The following is a 20,016-nucleotide window of genomic DNA, read 5'->3' on the forward strand; positions in this document are numbered from 1 at the left end:
TCTTGTGATACAGTCCTCAGAATTGAGCTCTAAATGTTTAAAATTGAACCTCATGTTTAGGTTTATTTCATGCTAATGCCTCGACCAATTATAGAACACAGTTAAAAATGATAGACCCATTCTATGTCTAATTAAAAGTTAAATTTACTTCTCTGTTTCTAGATGCCTTCCAAAGATTTACAAGTTGTTACTGTTTCTCATCCCACTGCTGTTTTTGCTAGGTATGTGAAGTGTTTGTATATTGCTGCTAGTGCAGGCTGGTGAATAGTTATTACAAACGTACCAGACTAGCATTTTTAGGTGAACTTGATGTTTATGAAAGATGTCCAGCTAATAGCACAGGAGACTGAAGGTCTGTTTGCTGAGAGCAGCAATTCAGGCATTCCCCAACACTGCCCTGCTAGTGTGCTTCCCTTCTGACATGGAAAGAATATCCCTTGTTATGAGAAGGCAAGTCAGTTTCTGTACTCCAATACGTAGACCACCTCTGAAGGGGACTACAGGACAACCAGTTGATGACCAGGAACTGGAATGAGCCCATTAAGACACTTCACGTAGATTACCTTTGATGATTTGTTAATTTCATTATTATTGGCAGTGCTTATAGTCTACAGTTACAGTAGTTACAGTGGCCCAACGTTTTCCATTATAAAACACTCTTTTTGGTTGTTGTAACTCTAACTTAAACATCATAACTTAAACATCCCATGCCGGATGTCTACCCACAGGTGAATTTTTTTATTAAGTGTCACCTAAAATGGTTCAGTCATTTCTGAGAACGAGGCTAAGGAAAATTGCTCCTCGCTACGTTAAAAATCTTGTAGCTCTTTTGTTGAGACGCTCTAGTGTCTCAATTCTTTGGAGCAGAGACTTGTATGGTGCCAGAGGGATTGCTTTAGTGATGGGATAATACTGTCTAACCTCCATGGGTATTGTGAAGATAAGTGCATCAAGATACTACCATGAAAACACCATAGAAAAACTCACAAGGAAATTAGTAATTCTGTATTCAGTGCAGGATTTGGATGGTGTGCAACAAGTAAGATATAGGGTCACACATAAAGCAATGAGGATAAAAAAGAAATATTGAAGTGCGCCATTCAGTGAGTGCAATGTATCTTGTGCACTGAATGAGCCATGGGAAAGTATGTGATCATGTAAGGATTGTATCATAATGCATACACCTAAGAAGCCTGAATTCAGGTTGCACAAGCAACCTTAACTCTGGCATTTCCTAACCTTTGAGTGCTTAGTTTGCAACCTTAATGCCCTTAAACATAGTTGGTGGTGTGTTTTAAATCTAGTTTTGTTTAGACTTTGGTAGTGCCCACAATGTGAAGTGCACTTTCCAAACACGTAACACAGCCTCTGTCCTGAAGTAACTGCTTTAAAGTATTAATCCAAACGATCATAAAATCCGAGATTGCACCTCTTATTAAAAACAATTTTTGTTTTTGTTTGTCTTTGATCTTCTTGCCTAAGGTATATGGTACTGGGGCTTTGAAGGCTTCCTTTCATTACTGCCTGCATTCAGTTGGACAAGCATACGTCAAACACAAAGAATAGATGAGCCTGTGCAGATTCTTAAACCGCATCCTGATTCTTCTCACTATGTCCAGCCTCCAGAGGTAAAATACTTAAAAGGCATCTTCTTAACTCTTGGCTACTGGATTTTTCCAATAGCTGACCTGTAATTCAAGAATAATGGGGGAGTAAATGGGATTACTTACTTCTTTTATATATAAATCTTCACATTTTAGGGTACCATACAGTTATTTGATTCTAGTCGTATGAGTGAACTGGAAAAGCAAATGGCCCTCATGTCTGACAGATGTCATCACAATGATGAAGAATATGGCAAAGTGATGCTACAGCTTGAGAAGCTTCAGGATCAGGTTTCCCAGATGAATGACAAAAGTGAGATGTTGATACTAATAAAAAATGTAATGGGCCAACATTTTAAGGAAATGCAATCTGAGGAAATGGCACATTCAACGGTAAAGATAAAATGCATGTTTCTGATGGTTTCTTATATTGATTAGTGTACTAACCCTAGTGTGCATTTATCATCCAAATGATATGTAAGATTTTTTTTTTACTTTGTATTTAAGAGCCTGTTAGAATTAATAGAAGTAGTTGAAGCTGAGAATGGGAATTTGAGTGTAGCTGGAGTGTGAAATTACTTAACTGCTTATTTCCTTTCTTAAGGCCTACGTCAGTGCAGTAGTCTAGCAACTTTAATTAAAAGTTAACATACTTCTTGTGTTGGGTTGTAAATCAGAATATTTGCATTTTCAGCTATTCCCTTCTCCAGTCTAATGTATACCCGCTTGCAATCAATGCACTTATTTGAGTTGATGCTTGAAAAAATCATTCCTAAAACAGGGAGTACTCACCTCCCAATCCTTGAAGCGTTTGAAACTAACTTCCAGCTTTTCTTTTTTAACCAACAAAAGGCTGTGGATGGTAGCCCAACATGAGGACCTGCCATGTACCAGACCTAAGGATTTCAGCAACTCCTGAATCTTGCTCTTTAGGCAAGAGGCACTAAAACAGATACTGGATGTCTTTAGGATGTGAGGAAGGGGGAAGAGACAGAGCTCTGTTTAACTTGCACTACCTAACTTTTGTAACAAAAATAATAATCCTAACATAAGTGTAAAATTATGGCACTGGAAATAAGAAAGAAGGCCACAATTGTATGAAAGGGTTTGTCACTTATGAAAAGTCAAATGCTTAGAGTAGGCTGTATTTGTAAACATGTTTTGTACTTTTCATTCCTGTATATAAACCTTTTGTTGCTAGGGACAGTATTTATTATAGCCTATTACTAAAACTTCTTTCCTTCAACTCGGTCTTCCACTCTGACCCTCTGCTAACATTAGAAGATGATGGATTGAATTTCCTATAATGCCTAAGTTATTTAGGAACATTAATTTAATTGACTTTCAGTGGGATTTGAGCTCCTAAATCGGTGGTTCTCAACCCATTTACCATTGTGGGCTACATATGCTCTCTGTGTTATGTGGGGGTGATATGTATAGATAGAGGTGATTTAAAAAAAAAAAACCTGTATGGCTGTGAGGCTGTCACGTAGGTCGCAGCTGTGTGCTGATTGGGCTGCAAGTGAACCACGGGTTGAGAATCACTGTCCTAAATCTTTAGAAAAATCTCATCTAATGTTTCATGTCAGTTAATTTTCAGTACAAAACCAGAAACGTTACAGGAAACAAGTTGGATAGGCTACTAAGTAATAGCCTACATAAAAGTTCAAATCTTAATCTGACAAACTGTGTTTTTTTCCACAAAAAGTGCTTTTACTAGCCCATATTCTCTTTAATTAATTGGCTGTCCAATTTGGTATTAGGCTCTAGCTTTGATGCTACTATATGTAACTCAAGGTTTCTGCTGATATTGCCCCACCAACTGGCAAGCAGTAATGTAGTCATGTAGTTTTGTCAGCAGTACTGCCTGCCCCCTTCTTGTGTTCTTGATCTCACAGGGCTATCTCAAATGGCTAGTCTAACGCAGCACAGTTTGGCATCAAAAATCAATTGGACTTAAATGACTTAAGCATTTTTCAAAAATACTTAATCCTTGGTTTTTATGCACCAAGTATCTGGCATGATCACAACATGAAAGTAGTGATTTTACTGAAAATATTAATAGCAATTTGACTATTTTGTTCTCAATAAGTAGAACATGTTTTCCTGTTTTTAAGACTGATCTTCTGGCTTTACACCAAGAACATGAATTGCGCATTTTGACACTGGAAGACCTTATTGGAAAACTTTCTGCAAAATCCAAGGTACTGAAAGGCTCTTTCCTTCCTACCTACATATAGTGAGTCCAAAGCATAGCCTCTTTACAAAATAAATGGCGTAAACTTCAGTCAACTATAAAAATGTTGCTTAGTAAACTTTTCCCAGCATCCATCTTGCACCACTCCAGGTATCTAGTTTGTTTGCCCTTCCCAAACTTTCTTTAAAAATGCCTCTTCTTGTTTCTGGAGAAGCTGAAGACACAAGTATCTGTCTGCAGGTGTAGGAAGCTGAAGATGTTTCATGTTTGCACATCTAAAGTGACTGCCAAAGTAAAAACATTAAAAAAAAAAACAAAACAAAAACCCTCTTAAATAACTGAATTCAGATTTTTAAAACTGGTATTCATGTTAATGCAGCAGGTTTACAAGAAAAACTGTTTCGTCCTACTGCCTTTCACTTGCCCTGGAAAATGAAACTTGAATGATTAGCACCACTCTAAGGAGCTTGTCTTCACTGCAATAGTTAGCTTGAGTACACTCCAGTGAGGGCAACCTCTCTCCAGAAAAACCCTCTGGAATTACACAGAGTGATTTGATTATCAGCACAGAATGACTGGATTAGCAGAGTGATTGGATTAACTGCTGAGGAGCTGTTGTAATTTAAGATGTTGCAATTCCCACTGTGTTACTAGCTTGAGCATCAGCATCACTCAAACTTCAACCCACCCCCAACAGGCCAGCTAGCTTGCTTAAAGCACTATTTAACTCAAATTTAAGATTTTTGTATGTGGACAGGAGTTGTTAGGGGTAACACTTGAGTTGTAACATGAGTTAACTGTGCTGTGAAGACAGCCTAATTCTTTCATTAGCATAATACATTTAACTTCCACAACTGCAGACAAATTATTAAATAAAAGCTAATGTTGTTGAATTTTGTTTACATTTTGTGAAGACTTTATTTTTCACATGTAAAACAAGTCTGTCTCAATACAACAAATTTCCTTATAGGTAAAGCTAAGATTTTTGTCAGTTATTTTTTATAAAAGTCACGAACTGGTTATGGGCAATAAACAAAAATTCATGGAAACCTGTGACAAAATGGGGAAGGAGGAGGGTCCAGCACCCACTGCTGCTGTGGCTCCAGGGTCTCTTCCCTTCCCTCCCTCCCCCACTCTCCCCATGGAGGCTGGGAGTTCCAGCCTTGTCGTTCCAAGGCTGAAGTGGAAAATGTCACGGATTCCATGACTTCTGAGACCTAATCTTAGCCTTACTTATAAGTACAGGTTTCTTTGTATTGGCACAGTCTGGACTAGTGCCAAAACCTGTTTGAGGTCCCAGTGTCTGGTGCTTTTTCTGTGCTTTATGAACCAGAGTTCTGAGATCTCTCGTGCATGCTCCTGAACTTTTCATACCTAGGATCAGTACTGGGTTCCCTAAATGTAGATGTCCATTGGAATGCTGCTTCACCCTGTACGGGGATGGGAGCAGATAGCTCTGGAGATCTTTCACCTCAGTTATACCCTTCCCCTTCCAAAGCCACACATTGGGGTAACTGTCCTATAACAAAGGAGAGCAAGGAGAGCCCAACATCTTAGACTAGCTATGTGGGATCTCTGCAGAGTAGTACCTGGTGACTTGTACTCCCATTCCCTCATACCAGGAAGAAAACATTTAGGCCCCTGTCAACTAGAGATCCAAACCCAGGAACCTATCTCTGACCATTTGCATGGCAGATTGTGCCAATGAACTGGGCTACTGCATTTTTAATAATCCCATTGATCTCTATTTTTGGTGGTGGTGGGGGGTTAAAGCTGCAGATCATTCTTCATCAGATTCTGATCATTAAAGCGGGTAATTTGGCATAGTATGGTTTATATAAATGCATGTACAGAAACATTAAACTAAATTATTTAGGAATGTAATCTTATATGGGTGCTGCCCAAGCATGTCCTCTTCATGTGGCACTTATCCTTATTTGTGATCTTGAAGTTAAAGAATGCACTTCTTAAAATAGATTTTTCATATCTGTCAGGACATCCAGAAGGAACTTGAACTAACCCAAACAAGAACAGTGAGGTATGGCTACTGTCTATGTCTAATATGTTGCATTTTGAATCCTGATACTAATTGATGGTGGTAGGAATCGTTCACTGAACTACAATGGTAACTATCTCTTCCTAATGCCTGTTGTATGTCAGTTGAGTGGTTTTTAAAGTTTTGTTGAAGTGTTTGTCAGCATGAGTGTTATCTTTTTATAATAGATTGGTGGAGATTCTAGACATCAGTGCAAGAAGACCATCTCTGAACAGTCCCATATCCTGCCCCCAATATCTGACCATTATTTAAGCACCTTTATTTCTCTAGAAGAGTTCGAGGCATACAGTCACTGTCACTCTAAGTGGGTGAATGGGGCTGGCCAGAGGGAAAAAAAATTGTATTTGCCAGAAAAAAATCTGAGGTTTTGGTATGTGGTTTCATTCTGCATTGGGATGAAACCAAGGCCTTTGGGGAAAAAATGACACCCTGACCAATCTCTCCAAAATCTCCTCTGTTGGTGCTTTTCCACTCTATATGAATAATATTGAGGCAAAGAGAGACTGACTGTAAAGCAGTGGTTTGGACACTAATCTGTGATGTGGGAAACCCATATACAAGTCCTTGTTCTTAATCAGGAAGAATAAGAACTTGAAGCTGAGGATCCAACATCCTAGATGAATGCCAAAACCACTGGGGTACTGACTAATGCAGGGTGGGTGTTTCTTGTTTTTTGGCTAGAATTTCCATCCTAGATCTGAGAAGTTTTTCCTGACAAAAATTTTGTCAAAATTTAACCTGTTTCCACAAAAAGCTTCGGTTTTGAGTAACTGGCATTTTTCGACAAACATCTTAACAAAAAATTCCTGACAGCTCCCAAGAGTGAGGATTTTTGGAATTTTCTCAGAGACCACTTACTAAGTGGTAAGCAGTATACTTAAAATGTGTTAAGAGACAAGTTCTGATTCAAGGGACTCACGAAAATTCAATTTGTGTACCGTCTTAATTTCATCTAAATTCAGTTTGTCAATCATCTTAATTTCTATTTTTGGATCACATGCTACACCTCTACCTTGATATAACGCTGTCCTCGGTAGTCAAAAAATCTTACCGAGTTATAGGTAAAACCGTGTTATATTGAACTTGCTTTGATCCACCGAAGTGTGTGGCCCTGCCCCCCTGGAGCACTGCTTTACCCCGTTATATTCGAATTCGTGTTATATCAGGTCGCGTTATATTGGGGTAGAGTTGTACTAGGACAGAGCAGCATTTTTCTCCAAGACACAACTATTCTGAAAAGAAATGGTGTGCTAGAACTGAGTGTACATCATTTTAAATAAGAATTCAACTAATAAAATAGTTTTAGAATGGTATAGTTGATCTATTTTCCCTTATCATATAATTCCTATTGACCTAGTTTTGTCACATTTGTATTGTTTTGAAATACTACTTGGAGGCCTGACTTAGCCATACTATAATTTAGATGCTGAGTTTGATCTCCATTAACTAGTTCAAAATACTGTATACTCCATTAAAATCATATGGCAAATTCATGTAAAGAGACATCAACTCTGGTTCTATAGAAACCTTACAGAATCCCACAAACCTACCTATGTCCTAAAATTGCATTACTAACTCAGTAAAATCCGATAGATACTTAATTCTAGATTGGATTGACACTTTAGAATATATTGATTTAAAATAGATATTTAATGTGACTATCTTTAAATAAATAATATTAATTTGAAAGATCATGCATTAGTAGGGTCACAAAGTCTATTTTTGGTTGTACCGTGAAGTTGTTCACTCTGTGTATTAGACAGATGTCTTATTCTACCAAATATTTGATTTGATTTTGATTTTGTTCTGACCTCTTGCTCTTAAATTATGACTTTTTGGGTTTACCAGTGGAAGTGATGAGCAAAACCAGCACCTTTTATCCAAGGTTAAACAACTAGAACTAGAGTTGGCTCTCATGAAGGCAGAACTGTTAACTCCACAAAGCTTGAAGACCTGCTATGAGAAAGTAGATACAATTCATGAAAAAGTAAGTTCTACAGTTGACTCACTATAAAACTCTTGCCTTTGTCCACTTATGCAATTTTCAGTGGAGTCTCCACACGAAATACACTCTACTCACATTTGTTTGATTACACTGGAAAAAAAACTTTCAAAAGACAACAGTATGGTAATTTTAACAGTAATGCTGATTTTTTTTGAAGTAGCAAGTACTAATCTTACTAGACACTTATACATAACAAGGGATAAACCTAAGTCTTAAATGGAACTAAAAGCATAGAGGGTAAATCTATTACACTGGTTTTGTGTATAGTATATACTTTAGTGTAGTAATTGGCATATGTTTATCTGTGTCCAGCTAATTTGTACAAATATAGAAATGCAATAAAATACAGTTGTAAAGCAATAGTTCAACTGAATTGGTTTAAGTAATGTATAAATATAGCACCTCTTTCTTCATTTGCAGCATTAAACCTGTAATTGTAAATTGGAACAACATGAGAGAACTGACATAAGGGGGGTAATGTGGGTTTGTGATGTCTGTTCCATAGTTATTAAAAGGCTATTAAATACTTACTCATTTGGTCACTCTCAAGCACATGATCTCCCACATCAGAATCTAGGCTCCTATTCCATTGACAGTGGAGTTCATCTCAAAATAATTGATATAACGTTGGAAGTGTTAAAAACTCATCTGGCTACCTATCAGATATGAAATTGAAGAATATGTGGTTAACGCAGCTGTGAATCCACACTTGTGAAATATTCATCAATCTTCATATGTATTGTTGTTGAAGTCAAGCTCTGCATTTCAGAAAAAACATTTCAGCCTAGCTGCATGCACTTAGCACTTCCTTTTTGTTGGCCTTCATGGTGCCTCCTTTAAGGAATCTAGTGGCCAGCATAAAAGATTATAAAGTGTATCTGAGCCCTGAAAATGTAAATTGCACATACCGTATTTTCCGGTGTATAAGGCGACTGGGCGTATAAGACGATCCCCTAATTTTACAGTTAAAACATAGGTTTTGGCCTATACTCGCCGTATAAGACTACCCCCCCCTTCCGAGGGGGGGAGCCCAGAGCCTTTTAAATCCCAGCCACGGCCGGGAATCAGAGGGCTATGGGCTGCCCGCTGTTTATACCCGGCGTATAAGACAACCCCCGATTTTTGGGGGTTGTTTTTTAGTATAAAAAGTCGTCTTATACGCCGGAAAATACGGTAGTTTGCTAGCAATTTATAAGACACTTATTTCACTGCCAGATCAAGTGACCGATTTGGATCTCCTTAGCTTTTTGAGTTGTTGAGCAATCTGGATTTCATATAGATGTGAAGAGTTTTTTCTCTCAAGATGATCAAACAGCTTTAGCACCAAAATACAACCTACAATACATAACTTGTCTCCTGGTTTAATGCACAGTTCTTGAAATAGTTGCTTGTGGTAACTTAGCCTGACTTTCTGTACTTATGATTTTAAAAGGGAAGATGGGAATTCTTTATTCACAGACTTCCATATTTAGTTTGTCTAATTCAGTGTTACGGTTTTGTTTTGTTCTCAATATTTTTACTTCAGTCTTCAAACCATTTACTAAACTATTAATCTGTTTGTTCAGATTAAGGACCTTTTTACATTTGTCTCTTACACTGTTAATTCCAGAGGGGTGGTGGCGGTGTTTTCAGTGGGAATACAGGAAGATGATATTTGTGGAGCAGAAAGGACTGATTAGGTGGCAGTATTCTCTCATACCTGTTTGATCTCATTTATGATTCTGCATGTAGAAAAGGGGTCTAGTATATTCTTTTTGTTGTATGTCATTTTAGGTAATTTTGATTATACTTATTTGGATAGGCCATTCTGTGTAGAGCTTAATTTGTCTGCTGACTTCTTTTGTAAAAATGAATGCCTTTCACATATTCTCTGGCTACGTATTTACACAGCCTCTGAATAGCTTCTTGAGGTCCTCATAACTCAATCTACTTATTGGGATTAAAATAAGGTGACAAAATGTAGTGATATTGTGAAGTATTCTTTTGTCAACTTAATCTTAACAGAGACCACCATGTCATATGTGCTTGCAGTAGTGAATAATAGTGAGGCGCACACAAGAAACTGAAATTGATATAACCAGAAAAGTTTGTTAACATAACTAATAACTTTTTGGCAGTAGTTTGACAAGTCAGGGTATGTGTTAGACTCCTTTAGGTTCTTCTCTCCCCACCCCACCAGTTGTTCCAAAGAGTTCATGTCCTGTGTTACAAGATTCCTCTCCCACCCACTCCCCAAAGGCATACTATGCCAATGGAGGAGTTTTTACTGAAGTGCTTTACAAAGATGGAGATATATGAAAGCTACATTTATTTGCAGCTCTGAAAAACTTAAGGATTTTAAGCATACCGGTTACACAACTGTTCATTTTATTACTTCAAATGATTTGAGGATTAAATTATTTTGAAAGAGTATCCAAATAGTAACTGTTACCTATTGATGGATTTTACTAGGTAGATGCCCAAGTCAAAGAATCTGTCAAACTTATGTTTTTTGGTGACCAACAAGAAGACTTTTCTGAATCACTACTCCAATGGCTAACATCCAAATTTGTGAGCAAGAGCGACCTGCAGGTTTTGTTAAGAGATCTAGAGCTTCAAATCCTCAAGAATATTACTCTCCACATGTCAATTACAAACCAAAAGCCAACCTCTGAAGTAGTAACAAGTGCAGTAAATAATGCAGTGATTTCTGGCATCACAGAAGCGGTAAGCATTCTAAAATAAATGTTGAACAGTTTGGCTCGTAACTTTATAGCTATTGTTACGTAGGGTAAAAGTTGTTTTTAAAGGATTTTATTACAGTACATAGTTTGTCATGTCTAAATATAACAAGGTAATGAAATTTGTTTCAAATAGGAAGTTTGAGGGAGATTAGAAATTTAATGGCAGTTAAGAAAAATCATCTAAAATGCATTGAAATTGTGCTCCATATAATACCTAACGTGCTGTGAAAGATTTCACTTTGGTTTTCCACTGTTTCAGAAGGAATTTAAATAAGAGGTTATATCTTTTGATTGTGGACAGCACTGTTTGGGTGCACATGTTGCCCCAAAATAACATCCTTATTTTTTTTTGGTGGTGATACAACTTAGGCCTCGTCTACACTACAAAATTAGGTCGATGTAAGTCACTTGTGCAAATTGGTTAATGCAATATATCTATGCTCAAATTTGTCTCCAGCTGACGTAAATGCCCTGTTAAAGTGACGCCATAAATCCACCTCCATGAATGACATTGAGCCACAGTTGACCTACTGAGATAAATGCAGTGCGAGTGTAGACACTGCATGATATGTCAATCCTAACAGTACTCCAATAGCTGTCTCACAATGCCTAATAGTGACTGCCTGGGACCCACTGCCCAGGTCTTACAGAGACTGGAATCTACCTTCCCACTTACAGTACCTCACTTTATTTTTGAAATGCCTTTTCCTGATTGCCCCGCTTGGCAAGCACATCTAGCAGTTCTCCCTTGTTGTGTGTAACTGCCCTAACAACTATGTCAGCTCCGCACACTAGTCATGCTCATGTCTGGAGTAGACAAGAGGTATTTGATCTCCTGGGCCTGTGCGGAGAAGAGGCTGTTCAAACAGCTATGGACCAGCCACAGAAATGTGAAAAAATTGCATGGGGGATGCAGGCAATGGCGCATGACAGGGATGAGCCGCGGTGCCACATGAAAGTGAAAGAACTGCAGCAGGCATACCACAAGGCCAAGAAGGCCAACGTTTGATCTGGTGCTGAGCCACAGGCCGTCTACTTTTACAACAAGCTGCATGTCATGCTTGGCAGAGTTCCCACCAGCACCCTGCAGACCACCATAGATACCTCGGAGGAGCCTGAGACCGAGACCTAGTCTGAACAATGAGGAGGAGTCGGGAGACATGGCAGGGTTGGGGTCCAGCTATGCCATGAGACAGGACCTGTTTGAGACTCCACTTCAGTCTGGCCAGTCCCATCAGCCAAGCACCGATGAACCTGGTGAAGGGAAAGGAACCTTGTGTAAGTGTGTGCATGCATTTTCCCTTACAGTGTTTTAAACTTAAAGATGGAGACCAGCCCATCCCCAAGTAAACAAGGCATAGGCATCTTTTATTTTCATTGTTTCACTCTTATGAGAAGAGGTAGCAGTACAACAAACAGAGGTAGAGTTGGTATCAGCATTTCATTCCCCTGTTTGGTTAGCCGGGTGTGGGAGAGGAGAGAGAGAGAGAGAGAAAGCAGTTTATGTACATAGAGGTGTCCCTTGTATCCTCTAGAGAGATCTCAATGACACTTACATGGATATACTCAGCAGTTATCCCCCAAAGGTTTCTAGGGGTGGCTGTCTTTTTTTATTCCTCCGTGGTAGGACACTTACCCACACACCTCCGCAAGGAGTTCTCCTAGCACAGTTACAGTAAACAGGCTAGCAGCATATGAACCCAGGTGGCTTTGGGATGACAGCAGCAGCTATGCTCTCTCTGCCTTTGTTACTCTGAGAAGTGAGATAATCTAAAATCACCACCGCCTGTTGAAAATAGTGCCAATCTTTAGCACTGTTGTCCTATATTCGTATCCATGGAGAAAGGGATTGAAATTTTGTTTCATGCAGGGGCGGCTCCAGGCCCCAGCATGCCAAGCGCGTGCTTGGGGCGGCAAGCCGCGGGGGGCGCTCTGCCGGCGCTGTGAGGGCGGCAGGCAGGCTGCCTTCCACGGCTTGCCTGCGGAGGGTCCGCGGGACCAGCGGACCCTCCGCAGGCAAACCGCCGGAGGCAGCCTGCCTGCCGTGCTTGGGGCGGCAAAATCCCTAGAGCCGCCCCTGGTTTCATGCAACCAAAAATCTTAATGCCTGCCTCCCCACATCCCTCCTTTGCCCCTGCTGAGCCATACACACCATGGCTGAGGCTGGAGAGCAGTGCTGTGTGGAGGTACTCCACAGCTAAAGTGTCAATAAGCATCTCTTTAAAAAAGTATGGGAATAAGGGCAGGGGATTTTGAAACTTGTATCTTTCCCTTTCTGTTGTAACTGTAAATCCAATGATGCATATCTGTGTTTCATCTGTAGCTGTTGCCATTGTGGTCTCCACCACACCACTGGAACCCTGAGGAAAAGAAAGAGGGCTAGTGAGATCCTGCAAGCCACTGATGAATCAGACTGCAAACAAAAGGCCTGTGTGGCCAACATGGCAGACGGCATGGAGATGGACAGAGAGGACAGGAGAAAATGGAGAAAGATCCAGGAATCCCCACAGGAGAAGGAGAGAGCTTCTCAGGCAGCGCAAACAAATGCTGCAGACTCTGGTTGACCTACAAGTCCAGTAATCACCAACTCCTCACCCTTTGCAGTCCCTGGAGAACTCCATGGTGGCAGCTTCCCGTGTGCCCCAACATTCCACCTGGCATCCTGGGCCCTATCCCTATCGCTCCATGCTGGTGGATAGTAAGGAAAACTACGGCTTCACATACACTGTCCTGAGAGCCACAGTTGCTTTATGCGTAGCCAGAATAGACTGCACCTGTGCACTGAAATGGACAGAAATGTTTGCTGCCTTTCTAATTTTAAAATTCTGTTTTGTTAATATATGTAAGAAGTTTGTATTGTATTGGTCCTTTATCTGCACATTGGTTATTTTGCACTGTCACTCAATACATTTCTCTCTATATATATTTAAAAATAAATTCAGTTCACCGTTCCCACTGCAGAATTCATAGTGGTACTCAGCAACAAAGAGTCCTGGGCACCATAAAGACTAACAGATGTATTGGAGCATAAGCTTTCGTAGGTGAATACCCACTTTGTCAGACACATGGTACTCAAGCACTCCGTACTTGTAAGTTTATGGCGCCACAGAACTCATATGTTCAACAAAACACTTAGTCATATGTGTAAATATACAGCAAGCCGCATGTAATTCATAGGTTCACTAAAAGACACTGTAATATTTATAAATGTACCCCTAGCACTACACAATTCCTAACTGGCCCTACTGGTTTGGGGGCTCAGCACAGTCCATTAATGTGGCTGACCATTAAAGTGCTCTTTCAAAGCCTTCTGCAACCACATAGTTCCACATTAAGTCTTGCTGTTCAAACTCAGCAGACAGCCACTCCACCTCCACCCTGGCAGCAACTTTCCCCTTTGCCTCAGAAATATTATACAAGGTACAGCAAGCAGCTATAACCTTTTTTTTTTTTTTTTTTTTTTTTCCCCTGAAATTTAGTATTGGAAGTAAACACACCTATGTTCCTTCAATCTACCAAAAGCACATTCAAGTGTCCTTCTCTAAGTACTGAGCTGGTAGTTAAATCTATCTTCTGTGCTGTCAAGGTGGCTCTTCATGAACCATGGGAACAAGGGGTAGGCAGGATCCTCCAGTATCGCTATCGGCATGTTAGTATTGCCAATGGTGATTTGCTGGTTGGGAAAGAATATCTGTTTTCTGCTTTCTGAACAGTCCTATGTTCTTAACGATGTGAGTGTCATACACCTTCCCTGACCAACCCCCATTGATATCAGTGGAGCATCCTTGGTGATCCATCAACACATGCATAGCCATAGAAAAGTAAGCCTTTTCTATGGATGTACTCTGTGTGGCAAGGTGGGCTGGTCCCAAAATAGGGATATGCATGCCAACTATCGCCCCACTGCAGTTTTGGGAACCCTACTGCTTCAGATCCATCCACTGTGCCCTGTACATTGCTGAGAGTCAGTACTGCATAGCTGGACACTATTAATGGCCCCCAATATGGATTTTCTAAGTCCAAAATGATTTCCCACTGACCAGTAGTAATACAGCATAGAAAGCTTCCAATTGTGATTGCCATTCACTTCTCAACTGTCAGTGCAGCTCTTATTCTGGTGTCCCTGCGTTGGAGGGCTGGGGCAGGGTTGGCGCACAGATCCACATATGTGACCTTTTACATTTGAAAGTTCTGCAACTACTGCATCTTGTCCTAAACCTGCATTGCAATGCTATCTCACCAGTCAGTGCTTGTTTCTCACGCCCAGAAGGGGCTCTCCACTTTCTGCAGCTGCTCCGTGAACACCACCAACAGCCTTGAATTGATTTTCACTATGAAGAAATCGTCATGTCCCCAAGTATTGCAGTTCTTTCTCCGAGTCTGCAGATACTGGAAGATCTTGCATCCTGTATTTGCAATATTGCAACATTCATAAGGACAGTGAAGAGCTGTGTGGGCTCCATGCTTTTGCAAATGTGGAAAAGGGCTGTGTGGGTTTGTGGAATTCTTTAAAAAAAAAAAAAAAAACGAAGATTACAAATATAGATGGCATTATGGGATGGAGAAAGTTGCATGCAGGAACTTGACCCCTCGCTCCCAGAGGTCCCTGCATCATTCATTTCTACTCCACAACATGTGAAAATTTTCCAAAAAGATTTTAGCTGTGTGGCAGTGTGTGTGGCACACTGGGATGCCTACTAGTGGTGCACTGCACTCTGCTGTGACGCAAGCACTCCTGAGTACATGCAGCGCAGACACAAGCAGCCAGGTATGCACGAACAGTGTACTAACATTGGCAGCTGTATGCTGATGTTGTTTGTATCAACCAGAATTTGTAGTGTAGACATGGCCTTATGCTTCAGTCAGCAGTTTCCTCTGGTGAACTGTTAATTTGGTAGTTGCAATAGACTTTCTAGTCTTGTTACTTAGAAACACTATTTTTCCTGTCCTAAAACAAGTAGCCACATTGGATGCAATAAAGAAAAGTAAATTCCATTACCCTTTATGATCTGTAATGCCTGCCAAACTATGCTATCTTGGGAGCTGAGAGAGATCCAAAGTATAAAGAAAAATAAAATATAATCTAAATGGAGAGAAGACTGAGACTTACAGAAACGCCATTCAGCGTAACCTAGTGTCATAATCGTAGTCTGACTACCACTCATAACAAATTGGCTAATGTATCTTAAAGATACTGGTTCCAAAGATTCTGTGATTATAGTACAATTTTAATTAAAATGTTTATGCTATCTTAGTTAATAAAGACTGTTGAATGCATGTATATCTAATACCAAACCTGTTTTTCTTTTTCCATACTGTCTCTCTTCCCTTATATCTGTAGCAAGCACGCATTATTGTAAATAATGCATTGAAACTTTATTCTCAAGACAAGACTGGTATGGTGGACTTTGCTTTAGAATCTGGAGGTAAATATAGCAGAAAAGCTGTAAATAGATCAGTCTGCTATTTGCAGCAATGTAATCTGAGTTGTCAATTTTTACAGTTAATCAAGAATTGTGCAATGCTTGACAAACAATAGGAATACTATATATTTTGTATTATTTTTGTTGAGTTGGATGTTTATATGTTAATAGTATACACCATAAAAATGCATACAAACTTGACTCTGAACTCCTGGTTGCACTCTGGAAACACACTATACTTGAAGTAAGACAGTATGACACACGTTTGAAGACACTTTAAAAGAAAATACTGAGGGATAATTGAGTGAGAATAGCTATTTTGTATGGTATACATATTATGAACACAAACTTACTGAGAAAGTACATACCTGTTCAGTTTTTTAAACCTCTTTTTCAAAAATACATTTTCATTTCAAACTGAAAATAGTACTTATATTCTGAGAAACATGCTACAATATTTTACTGAAAGCAAGATTAGTTACCTGATGAAAAATTAAACACTTCATTATTTGTGTTTTAACCTGACTTTTCTTTTGTAGGTGGCAGCATTCTGAGTACTCGCTGTTCTGAGACCTACGAGACCAAAACAGCTCTAATTAGTCTCTTTGGAATTCCTTTGTGGTATTTCTCTCAGTCTCCCAGAGTGGTAATCCAGGTAATTAAAAGCAGAATATACCTAAAATCCTGTTTGTTTGTATTTCTGTAGCACCGAGTCATGGACCAGGACCTCATTGTGCTATGAAAGTTGTGTTTTAAAGCTACACTGTCAAGAAACTCTGGATACCAGAATTTTTCTTGAAATGGAAGATGCACCTGAAACTTCATTTTTGCTAATAGAGCCCAGTGCAGAGAGCCTACACAAGGCCTAGTCACAATTTAAATCATACTTAAGCCCTATTTGAAGGATTTAAAAGTGACTAAAGAGGTGCATAGGCCTTGTCCAGAGGGCCAGCCCAAGGAGAATTCACCCTAAAAATGAGAGAAATAAGCACAGGCTAAGGCCTGTCATTAGTGGTTTTGGGCACCTCCGTTTTTTGGTTGTCTAGCTTAAAACATCTGGTTTTCAGAAATTTTCTGGGCGCACAGCCTATGAAAATTACGCCTCTTTAGGAAGAATCAATTTCGGCACCGAAAATCACAAATCACTCTTGACAATATTGGCTCTAACTTTTATGTAGAACCCCAACTGCTAGGGAGGAGTACAAAAGAATAGTGGGAACTAAGTCAGAAAGGGTAAGGCACAAAATTAGTTACACCTAATAAGGGACATAAGGCAATAAGAAGAGGTGTTTTTTAAATACATTAGGAGCAGTAGAAAGGCTAAGGAAAGTATAGGTCCTCTGCTTAGTGAGGAAAGAGCACTAATAACTGATGACATCAAGAAGTTCATGCTAGATTACTTAAGGAACTAGCTAAAGCAATCTTTGAACTGTTGTTCGTTATCTTGGAGAACTCCTAGAGGACAGGTGAGGTCCCAGAAGTCTGGAGAAGGGCAAACATAGCACCTGTCGTTAAAAAAGATAACAAAGAGAACCCTAGGAATTATAGATCAGTTAACCTAACTTCAAAACTAGAAAGATACTGGAACAAATTATTAAACAATCAATTTGTTGTAAGCACCTAGAGGATAATAGGATGGATTTGTCAAGAACAAATCACATCAACCAACCTAATTTCTTTTTTCTACAGGTTTTCTGGCCTGGTGGATGGGGGGAAAGCAGTAGACATGATGTATCTTGATTTTTAGTAAGGCTTTTGATGCTGTCCCACAGGACATTCTCATAAGCAAACTAGGGAAACATGGTGTAGATTAATTTACCATAAGCAAGGTGCACAACTGGTTGTAAGACCATAATCAGAGTTATCATCAATGGTTCACTGTCAAACTGGGGGAATAATTGGCTAGGTGGTATTGCTGAAAAGGATCTGGGAGTTATAGTGGATCACAAATTGAATATAAACCTACAATGTGATGCAGTTGCAAAAAAAGCTAATATCATTCTGGGGTGTATTAACAGGAGTGTTATATTTAAGACACAGGAGGTAATTGTCCTGCTCTACTTAGCACTGGTGAGGCCTCAGCTGGAGTATTGTGTCCTATTCTGGATGCCACACTTTAGGAAAGATGTGAACAAATTGAAGAGAGTCCAGAGGAAAGCAACAAAAATTATCAAAGGTTTAGAAAACCTGACCCGTGAGGAAAGGTTAAAAAACCTGGACATGTTTAGCTTTGAGAAAAGAAGACTGATGGGGGACCCAATGAGTCTTCAAATATGCTAAGGGCTGATATAAAGAGCACTATTGTCAATTGTTCTCCATGTCCAGTGATGGTAGGACAAGATATAATTGACTTAATCTGCACATGAAAAATTTAGGTTTGATATTAGGAACTAGAAGGGTAGTTAAGCTCTAGAAGAGGCTTCCCTGGAAAATTGTGGAATCCCCATAATTAATTTTTTAAGAACAGGTTGGACAACCTCCTGTCAGGAATGCTCTAGATTTGCTTGTTCCTGCCTCGGTATAACGGGCTGGACTTGATGACTTCTTGAGATCCCTTCCAGCCCTACATTTCTATGATTATATCAACAAAAATTGCTCTTGGCTTCCTCTTAACTTTTGCTTACTTATAGGCATATTGTATGACAATAATGCTATCTGGGGGTATAATTTAACTGTCAAAGTCGGTTTATTCACATATTCAGTGCTGTCCTTTATGTCTAACATCTAACTTGTTTCAGACTACTTTGAATACATAATATTAGGGGGTTCCCCCGCCACACAAAAGTGAGGAGTAACTTGTAACTTGTATTGTCAGCCTCTTGCACCAGAACACCAAGTACTAGCCACTGCAAAACATTTGAGAATAAAACGTTCTTTCACTACTGAAAATACTTATCGGGTAGTTATGTTTTCTGTCTCTCTGTACAATGAATAATTTAAATCATACCTATAGTGCATGTTCTCTCAAATTTTTGAATCAAGAAAATGTCCATTCAACAATTGTAGAAAAATGAGAATTGATACTTTCTGGCCTTAATGCTGATATTAGAGGAGAAATATCTTGCTTCTTGCAAACAATGTTTTTTGATCTGGTAATTTACCCAAACTCTCTTAAATAGACATACCCTGTTTTTCATGTAACAGGGTACAAAGTATAATCAGTGGTATAACCTAATCAAACTAAACTTTAATAACTCAAAATTCATTAGAATGTTTTACCAATATGTTCAATATTTATTTTCTCCCCTGCCCTCTTTAGCCTGACATGTATCCAGGAAACTGCTGGGCATTCAAAGGATCACAGGGATACCTTGTAGTTAGACTTTCTATGATGATCTACCCAACAGCCTTTGCATTAGAACATATACCAAAAACTCTTTCACCAACAGGAAATATCACAAGTGCTCCTAAGGATTTCTCAGTATATGTAAGTCTTTCTCTGGTAAAGTTAAGGTATTAAATGTTTTTCTCTGTTTGGATAATTTGAGTAGAACCGTTCACAATTTTAAATAGTTATTAGTGTAAAACAGCTCTTTATTTTAATATTTACATTTATTGCTCTTAAATTTACCTCCTTTTGTAGAGTTTTGAGATCTATGAATGAGAAATAATGTATAAAAGCTAAGCATTTTTAAAAATTCTGTTTCTGTTTTTACTCATCTAGTTTAGTTTACAGAGAAGTGCATTAAAGCAAAGTAATCAAAACTTATTAAACTTGTGTGATGATTATCTAAAGTGATCTTTAAGTCCAAGCACTTTATGCCATCATAAAAGGAATGGATCATAATCCTTTCAGGCACTGTCATATAGCAGTAGTCTACAGCTGTATGGCACAGTCATGGTCCATTTTGACTTCTGGAAACTGTTTTTCTTTCCAGTTGACATGAAATATGTAAAATAATGAGCATTGGTACCCATCCCAGTCATCTTCAATCCCACCCTTTCCTGGTCCCACCTTTTTTTCCCCCTTATTCTTGTTATTCCTGGACAACCTTTATTTTCTACACA

At 39.1% G+C, this 20,016-nt stretch overlaps 1 protein-coding gene across 25 annotated transcripts in view; it reads left to right on the plus strand.

Annotated features, from left to right (window-relative positions):
- The window catches only part of SUN1 (Sad1 and UNC84 domain containing 1), a 59,407-nt gene that overhangs the window by 38,241 nt on the left and 1,150 nt on the right, over positions 1 to 20,016 (plus strand). For 23 of the 25 annotated variants that reach the window (XM_039492833.1, XM_039492831.1, XM_039492824.1 and 20 more), the window contains 10 exons: positions 163 to 221; positions 1,483 to 1,628; positions 1,761 to 1,997; positions 3,722 to 3,808; positions 5,796 to 5,839; positions 7,706 to 7,844; positions 10,314 to 10,568; positions 15,927 to 16,011; positions 16,548 to 16,663; positions 19,268 to 19,435. In XM_039492833.1, coding sequence (XP_039348767.1) covers positions 163 to 221; positions 1,483 to 1,628; positions 1,761 to 1,997; positions 3,722 to 3,808; positions 5,796 to 5,839; positions 7,706 to 7,844; positions 10,314 to 10,568; positions 15,927 to 16,011; positions 16,548 to 16,663; positions 19,268 to 19,435 — 1,336 coding nt within the window. Of the gene's footprint in view, positions 1 to 162; positions 222 to 1,482; positions 1,629 to 1,760; positions 1,998 to 3,721; positions 3,809 to 5,795; positions 5,840 to 7,705; positions 7,845 to 10,313; positions 10,569 to 11,653; positions 11,864 to 12,908; positions 13,382 to 15,926; positions 16,012 to 16,547; positions 16,664 to 19,267; positions 19,436 to 20,016 lie in introns of those variants that run through there. The other 2 variants (XR_005585759.1, XM_039492838.1) reach the window with 2 other exon arrangements.

This window comes from Mauremys reevesii, linkage group 10 (assembly GCF_016161935.1).
Source record: "Mauremys reevesii isolate NIE-2019 linkage group 10, ASM1616193v1, whole genome shotgun sequence".
In the NCBI taxonomy this organism is placed as follows: Eukaryota; Metazoa; Chordata; order Testudines; family Geoemydidae; genus Mauremys; species Mauremys reevesii.